Genomic DNA, 9,103 nt, shown 5'->3' on the forward strand with positions numbered 1-9,103 from the left:
TGTTTTAAAGACAAATGACTTCATTGCTGCATTCATCACCTTAATGGGGAACTTCCCGGAATGGAAGTTAGGGGAACGTTAGAGAGATCACCGGATCTACCTGAGACAGGTGTGCCATGCCCTGGTTATGCTATACATGAAAAGGAGACCTGATACTGCTACACTGAAGCTGAGCAGTAATGCCGCTCTGACTGTCCAACACTCAGGTGGATCTTTTGTGGATGTGTTATGCTGATTTTCAAGCACATCTTTTTAATTCTTGGACTCCAAACAAGCATTTTAAACTTTTCTCCTTTTCTTCTCATTGGTCCTTTATAAATAAACTCACTGCAGCGACTATTTTAACTTTAAAAGTGACAATTCAGAGAATTTCTGAATGTCATCAGTAGTATCATCCAACCTATGTCACATATGTTCACGAAACACCAAGACTTTAAAGAAAGTTATATTTATATATGCGTTATATATAAATATAGACTGTTATATAGGCTGAAGAATTTGCTGCCGTTTTCTTTTTTTTCAGTTAATAAGCAGCATTTAAAAATCTGTCACAGGTGGAAAAGCCCTTTTAAGATTAATGATGAAATCACCAAGTATTAGACACATTTTCGTTCCTTGTACATACGTTCACTAGTTACACCTTGCTAGCACTGGGTTGGACAAACTTTTGCCTTCAGAGCTGCCTTAATTTGTCATGTCATAGATTCAACAAGGTGCTGGAAATATTCCTGAGGGTTGTTTTTTTTTTATCTTTACACTTTCTCATAGTAAAACATACAGCCACCATCATAACAGCCATTATTTAAAGGTTTAATTTTCTTTCTTGGAATCTGCTAGTGAGTCGCTTCATAAAACCATGAAAAGCATGACCACACAGGCTTTCATTTTCACTGATAATTTAATCATACAAACATTCATCAAACATACCAGAAATAAGCTTTCATCTGTTTGCTTCTCACTCACCTAAATGTGCTGCTGTTTGAGTCTAATGCCAACTGATTCATTCTGCAATTCATTTTGGCCAGTGGAAACTTTGCAATATTACATTAAATTGACAATAACTACCTCTGATAGCAAGATAAACATTAATCTCTCTCTTTATTAACAGGAAATGCACATTGTTCTAAGCAACATTTAGATCTCATGGATCCTCAAGTGTCAGCTGAACGGTGTTCTCACGTCAACTCTCATCAGGTTACAGGCCTCAACATAAAAGGATATGACAGGGATCTAACACACAGCATAAAAAAAAACAACACACCTTCTTACCAAGGAGAAAAGGTACACTGAGGCCTTGCCATTGGGGTTCATTACTCAGTGCATAGATTAGCAAGTAAGTAAATGCTGAATAACATTACTTAAAAAAAAAAGAAGATATGAATCAGTTATTTGATTGGTGATAAAAAAATCAAAAAAAAAAATCAAGCGTGTGATTAAATGAGAAATATCAATGAGACCGTTTGTAGTCTTTTAAATGGAACTTCTCAAACATAAATTTAACGAGATGAAAACCAACAATAACATGAATAAAACTGACAGTTGAATGAAAATATCCCATTAAGAATCTTTGGGTAAATTTATATGTTTCCAAAAGAATTTTCCCCTTCTACATTCATCATTTACATTCAACTTAATATGTTAAAAACATTTCCAAGACAGCTTTAAGTTGAATTTGAAGCAGTAAACAAACAACCAAACGGATTCATAATGAGAAATTATGTCTTTACTTCTGTTTATATGACTTGAATTACGCATCTTATACTTTGCAGGAATCTAGTTTTTTAAAACTTTTTATGAATTAATGTATGAATTAATGACCCAACTATGAAGTCAGGAACATTTACCAATAATACAAAATAATTTATGTCAGAAAATATTTGTAATTAATGTACGAGACTTCTGTTTCTCTGATCTTAGCTTCAATTTGGCCGATTCCCTCTTGTTTAAATAAGCTGCACTGTTTCTAAACTTCCAGCTAACGGCTTATAAAATACTGGTCATACTGTATGTGGCATGAAAAACACAGTTTAGACTTATCTAACCTTCAAATAAGCTTTTGGAAAATATTGTTTCTTTAAAAATGCATAAATTATGTTTCAGGAATTTAGTAGTCTAGACAACAAAGAGTCCACAAACCTAATCAACATACCAATAAATCAGAGTAGAAACCGGAGAATCAGTTGGCAAAGTGAATGGCTTTTCCTCCAAATTCTCTTTTTTCATGTTGCACAATCCACACACAAATACACAAACATTCACACACTCCTGTCATCTGTTTAATGGGTACTCTGACTGCTAAAAAAATTATTTTTTTTTGAAAAATAAAAGAAAAAAAGTTATCACTCAAAAGACTCATAGCACTCATTTTTAACTTAGCATTCACACGTGCATACAGTGGGTGCAGGATGTTGGTTGAGCTGCATGTCAGGAGCGTTGGCCTCCGGATATTCAGTCTAACTGGACTTTGCATAAAGTGTTTTTGAATCTCCACACTCTCCACTCTCTACTGACGAACCTCTTCTTTCTTTTGTTGGTGTGACAGACTCCAGAGGTATGATTTTAGTGCTGCTTCACTCCTTCACAAGTCCCATGATTTAAGAGTGCCCAAATGGATAGGGCTCCTGTATACCCTGCAACAAAGAGAAAGGATTAAAAAAAAAAAAAAAAAAAAAAAAGTAGTAGTAGTAGACCAACAACAGACAGAAAACATAGCTTCACAGTTTACAGTCACTGCAACTAATTCAGTGATTGTTAGCAACTTCCAGCACCCACTCAGCAAGGGCATCACCAACTAATCTCTACGCCTGTGTGACTAGGGGCGTAGGGTATTTCCTGTTTAGCAACTGCAAACATTAAAAGTAGATTTTAAAAGGTGCTGACATGAGCAGAAAAAGTCCAAACTATTGAACTTGCTAAACAGCAGCTTTACAGATTTTCGGTGTCTAAAGTCTATATTTTTCAGTATAGCTACATTAGTCTGTGCCATACCAACAACAGCATGGAGCTGTCCTGGCCAACACTGCAAAATTACATCTGGTAAACTTTGCATTTAGTTCTAATACGTGCTCTGAGCACACCACCACTCAGGATAATCTATTAAAGGCAAATGTTGACTTTTTAATTTTGTCCACAGAAGATTCAGTGTGATTCAACCCTCATTAACATGCACAGACAATGTTGTGGCTCTGTGATATGTCTCACCTGGTTGCAAGAGACTACTGATAGATTGCTTTGTAGACTGTTTGCTAATATATCCACAGAGTTTTGTGAAAGTCCATTCTGGTCTTGCTGCAGCTGGTTTGGGCTTCCCTCCCAATGTTCCTCTGCAACTCTATGGTTGCTGTCATCGTGAAGGCTGTTGTTGTTGCTGTTAGGGCACTTGTTTTTCTCTGGTGAGGCGAAGGGGTTATAATCTCCTTCCAGGTTACGATGAGGCTGGGTGTTGAACTCAGCTTGAAAAGAGGAAAGCTGCTGTGTGACACCAAGGAGGCCTCCAACCTCCACACTCAGGATCACCCAAATTACATCTGTAAATAGACAATTGTGTGCTTAAACATAATCATAGAGTTGATAACATGTAACTAAACCTGTGTCTATATGCAGGATATTACCCAATACCCATAAATCAAACGGTTACAAAATATTTACTGTATAATAATTAGGCTGGACTACACTTCACACCTTGTATCCTCAAAGACTTAATGTGATTCTGATCTGCAGCCCTCTTCTTACTCCTTAAGTCAGCATGAAACTATTTTAGGTGGGAAATAATTGTGATGAACAAGTGGATGAAATATTAAAGCCCGGTGTTTAAATTCAACATCCCTCTCCAGCTTAATTTGTAAGTAGAGAAGTCTTTAGAGACATCCTGATAGGACATAAATCAATTAATTTAATGATAAATAATTAATAGTTTTATTGCAGCACATCCATACAAAATGATCTAGCACTTCATCTTCATTAATGAAGATGAAGTGCTAATAATTCCCTGTTACTGCGGCACGGCACATTGTACAGTGTAGCAAAATTAATGGGTTAGCAATGTATGGTGATCCTAATGTCCGAGCTGTTAGCATCCCAACAGTGGGTCTCGCTTTACCTGCCTAGATCACCATGGTAACTAATGGTAAATGCATAGTCTAGTCTTGTCTGGAGTAGGTTATATACAGCGTTTCCATCAGCAAAAGGCCTGAGATAACAAAGAAAGCTGATAACCACTGTCGAAACACCATTATCTCTGACTATGGTTTTAGGTTTTGTAGAGTCAACACAAAGTAAGCCTGGACGACATGTATAATTCAGCGTCAGCAGCTTACGTAAGCCATGAATCACAAACAAAATGTGACTAATTTAATTAACTGTCTAATGACAGGGTTGTTGTGTGCCGTGTAAAGCCCCTTGAGGCAAAACTGTAATGTGATATCAAGGTATATAAATAAGATTTACTTGATTTGAACATTTTTTTCTGTGTATACATAACAAAGCCCAAAAACCCCAAACAAAGGCACTCTACAAATAGCTTGACTTATCTGTCTAAAAGTCCAAGACCAAATAAGATTCCAACAAAGCTCTGAAGAATAACCATCTGCGTAGCAGTGCTTCAACCACAGTGCTTCCACAATAGAATTTAAACCTTGAACAGTAAGTTAGCATGACAAAAAGATGACATTACTTCATTAGAGTCACTTTGTCTTTTTATTCAAGAAATTCCATTTATTGAAGATAACTTACTTGCACCTTAGGTAAGTTATCCCCCAGCTGTAGGTCTATTAATGTCTTCCTACACAATATTTCTAGTTTTCTCTCTTTTTTGTACCAGCTGATAGGGCTGTGCAATATGACCAAAATCTCATATCCCAATATAAGACATCTATCGTCCTGATAACGATATAAATCACAAAAATTTAACATTTTCTGTAAATTCTGTGAATCTCGGGCAGCTCGTCTTGCGTGAAGTGTTTCCAGCTGGGCGTCATGTACCTGGAGTCGAGTGTTTTAACCGATGCATGAAACAATACATTTTTTGACATAAGTTGTAACGGCCGCCGTTTTCTTCGTGAGTATTTATTACACAGCGTGCTGCAGGGAAAAGCCTGTTCTAACGTTTGAGTCTAAGGTTTATTTTTTAGCACCTGACGGCTCTTTTTTGCTTCTCATCCGTAAATACTCTGCATACTCTTTCACGTGATTCAGTTTATTTTGAAAAGTCTCAACAGGATCTTGAGCTTTATTGTGAAAGGTTTATGTGGAAAATAAACAAGCGGACACGCGATCGTTGTTGGTAATGACAACGCATAAAAACAGGCGCTTGTCCATCCATAGTGTGGTTATGAGAAAGAGAGAACTTTAAGAAATTAATATAACCACTACAGTGACCATCAAAAAGATGAAAAAATATTGCCGTAAACAGTTTATTTTGCGACACCACGAAACAAACGATAGCGTAAAATGAAACGATAAATGTTTTTATATCGTCATCCGATATATATCGTTATATCGAACAGCCCTAGCAGCTGATATATTACTTATGGCTCCAACCCCTTGTTTAGCTCTGAAGGAAATCCCCATAATCCTATGCCATCAGAATCAACCAGGAAACACATTTTGGCTGTCTTATAGCAAAAACATTTAAAAAAACAAAACAAAAAAGAAGTTAATAAATAAATAAATAAATGGAGTTACTTATCATAAAAATGGAGTTATTATCATCACGATAAGTAACTCCATTTAACATTTTTTAAGTAAAGTTGTAGTTCTCACCTCCATAGAAAAGTCCGGTAGCTGTGCACATTCTCCACTGGCCCTGGTACATACCCGGAGATACAGGACTATGCATCTGCACACTGACATCAGTCATTTCCTGCGGGTCTAGAGAACGCACCATCACCATGTTTATGTGGCCGAACTGATCTCCTCCAACATACTTCAGAGAAACTCCTGGAGGCCATGACTCTGCACCTGGAAGACAAACAGACAATTTTTCTTGTTACGAACTGTACTCATGTACGATATAGTGATTACTAACCAATGATCAGCTTCTATTTTAGATCAGTATTGAATGGCAGGCTGCTCAACCAACTACCTCATTCTTTTGGAATATTTTTATATAATGTGCCTTGGTTGGCTAGAGGCAGAGCTGCAGCATTTAAATAAACAAGTGATTTGCTGTTGCTTGAAAAGTTACATTTTTTTTCCTAACATTTTTGACACAAGAAAAGCGAATCAAAAGAGCCACAGTTCAGTTATGTAACACGTAATGCCACCTTATTTAAATAAAATGAGATTTGTTGAATACACAATAGGGCCTTTGCACAGGATGCCACGTGCACGGTGCTTGCAGTTGGATTCAATATGCTGTTTGTTGGGAGCGCTGAAGGACAGAGCAAAATAGGGACTTTTCAAAACTTCTTGTGCAATATCTGCATGTCTTTTCCTATGTACCTCCACAGGTTTAATACAGCTGTAAAGCTATTAGGAGGATGATATAAGAAATGTAAACTGGCCTTACACACAGGTCAGCCAACAAGAAGAAAGAATTTCAGGCAGTCATTACAGTGTTTTAGCCCAAGTTCATATCTGTTAAAATATGACCACAGTGTCTTTAAGCACTCCCAGGTTGAGTGCTGCGGTTTGTCCAGTAACAAATTGTTTTGCCAATGAAATCAATGGGTTTGAGAGCACAGCGGTGCATGCATTTTGCAGTCACTTATAATGACACTTTAGTATATCTGCGGTCAACAGACTTCAGTCTATGGCTGTCACTGTGTTTATGTGCATGTCTGAGTGATGCTGATGAAAACACAGTTATACTCCACTTGACAACAACTCTCTAGCCAACTAAAGGTAAAATAATAGCTCCCAACAAGTGCTACTCATCTAAAGCCAAAACTGGACAGACCAACATTAGTCTCCATTGCAGACAACCCATCCCATCAAAGCAGTCAACCATTGGGAAATACTGTTACTATTTTATTTTCCAACACAAGTGATATTCTTATTCTAGCTGACTTACCGGTGTTCTGTATCCTCCAGGTCTTTGTGAAAGGTGTGTCAGGTGGAACGGATTCACCCTCACCAATCGTCACATCCTTTACAAAGGACATGCAGGGTGCACTGATGTTGGGACTTTCGAAGTCATAATAGGCTCCAATGGCTGCCTGTAAATTCCTAAGAATGAAAAAACAGAAATTTGAGTAAATCTAAATATTCACTTATAATACAGTTGCAGAAGTAACGCCTCAGTTTTTACAGCTGGTTGATAAATGATTCTACAGGCTATAGCCGTTCCACACATGTGAAGGTTAAATTCAGCCATTTGGTTTGTTTGTTTTTTTGCTTTTTTTTCCATGCTTCATTTAAAGTTAGTAATTGTACACTGACAAAAATCATCCCCATCATCAGGCATCACAAGGAGACAGATCACGCTTCTGTATGACACATTGAGGATGGGTTCTTCCCGTGACACCAGGTCATCCATAAACCAGCAGTTTTTATTTTTAGAAACCCCGTTGCAGAGCAGCGAGATCACGTGATACTACAACAGCCCCACTCCCAGTGAACGCACTGCTGGAACAGTTGATCTTCCACAGACCCGCATTAGCTGGCTCAGCGCCGCATATGCGCAGAGAAATCTATTTTTGGGATGACTTCAAAATGGCCTTTCCCCTCAGCAGCACATTCATTTTCGCTTCCGTACACTGCAATGGCACCGCGAATTGTTTCACGGTTAAAACATGCCACCGGAAGTCACATTTTTCCTAAAAAACAAGACTTGTCAAGTACCCTCCGTACGTGAAAAAACTGAAATACATTCTGTCCGGCTAAGATTGATCTGGTTTGCGCAACCAGATATCTGAGCTTCAGTGATCTTTGAGCTCCGTCTCTGCAACTTCAATGTAGATGGGTTACGTAATAAAGTATAGACACAATGTACTGTAGTTGTATCGACAATAAAGGTAACGGGTATCTTAAAGGGTACTCATGTAACTCACTGAATAACAAGTTAAAAGACTGAAATAAATCCTAACTATCCGTTTAGTTCAGTTTAAGTTAGCTAGCTATCCTGTACGTCCTAGCTTTTCAGAATAAAAGTGGTGACTAACAACAGGCTAACACACGTGAACATGTTTTTTGTCAAATACAGCATCCGCTTCGGTGCTATGTTGTGCCTAAACGAAAAAGTATTTGTTTCAACGGAATTTTCCACCGGTATGCAAATCTTGCGACCCTTCACTGTGTCTGTTACAGGCAATCAAAAGTCGGAGTCACACTGACTCAGCTAGTTACGCTTCTTCAACGTCGTTAGCCGTCACTGAGCCGACGCTTCTATGGCCAACGTAAACGCTTTTGTTCTGCGAGGACAAAACTTTCAGAGATATTTTCTGTTTGTTTGTTTTTCAGGCAGACTATCTTTGTACAAAAAATGCTGCTACACAGAAAGCTAGCTGGTACACATTATATATTATCTAACATTAACCAAACAGCAGGCCATACGAGTCCCCGAGCTCACCAGTTGGTCATGTCCAGAAAGAAGGCGCATCCTGCGGGGTTTAGCTGAAACCCAAGAAGTCTCTGAAATTCTGATATGAGGATATCTTTGTCTGTTGTACCCATGCAGCTGAATTTCTGCATGAGCTCCTGGTCCAGGTCCATGCCCTCCATTACGGGATTCGCCCGGATAAACACGGGGGGTTGGCTCCTAATTTAGTCCGAGGCCTCGACTTATCATAACAAACTCGGTAACAGGGTCGAGTGCGCATGTCACCTGATTGCATCCTGAGCCTCCGTGACTGAAAAATGTGGACGCTAATTAAAACATCTTCTACGCGTATACAACAGTAATTAACTGGCAGATTAATTAAAATACCAATAATAATAATAATTCACAAATAAATAATAAATTATTCACTAATAATAATGATAAGAAGAAGAAGAAAAGAACAACCCAAGGAATATCACTTAAAGTATATATAACAATGTATCGTTTATTTATCCTAGAAAAGGTCATAGTTTTAAGCAAAACGATATTCTTGGTGATACTTGAAGTACTAGCAGTGGGACTATGCAGTTAGACTGTAAAATAAACACCTGTAGACAAAAACAA

At 38.0% G+C, this 9,103-nt stretch overlaps 1 protein-coding gene across 1 annotated transcript; it reads right to left on the bottom strand.

Moving 5' to 3' along the window:
* Positions 1-879: 879 nt before the first annotated feature.
* LOC146550763 (protein ILRUN-like) lies at positions 880-8,748 on the bottom strand. The gene is made up of 5 exons (XM_085259850.1): positions 8,510-8,748; positions 7,013-7,167; positions 5,761-5,958; positions 3,202-3,527; positions 880-2,630 (listed from the first exon to the last, which is right to left on the bottom strand). Exons 1-5 carry the CDS (start codon positions 8,659-8,661, stop codon positions 2,595-2,597), a joined length of 867 nt encoding a protein of 288 aa, XP_085115976.1. The 5' UTR covers positions 8,662-8,748; the 3' UTR covers positions 880-2,594.
* Between the last annotated feature and the right edge of the window lie 355 nt (positions 8,749-9,103).

Source organism: Mchenga conophoros, linkage group LG20 (genome assembly GCF_057382185.1).
Source record: "Mchenga conophoros isolate Kocher_MC1m ecotype Shallow Benthic linkage group LG20, M_conophoros_male_GT1.1, whole genome shotgun sequence".
Taxonomy (NCBI): domain Eukaryota; kingdom Metazoa; phylum Chordata; class Actinopteri; order Cichliformes; family Cichlidae; genus Mchenga; species Mchenga conophoros.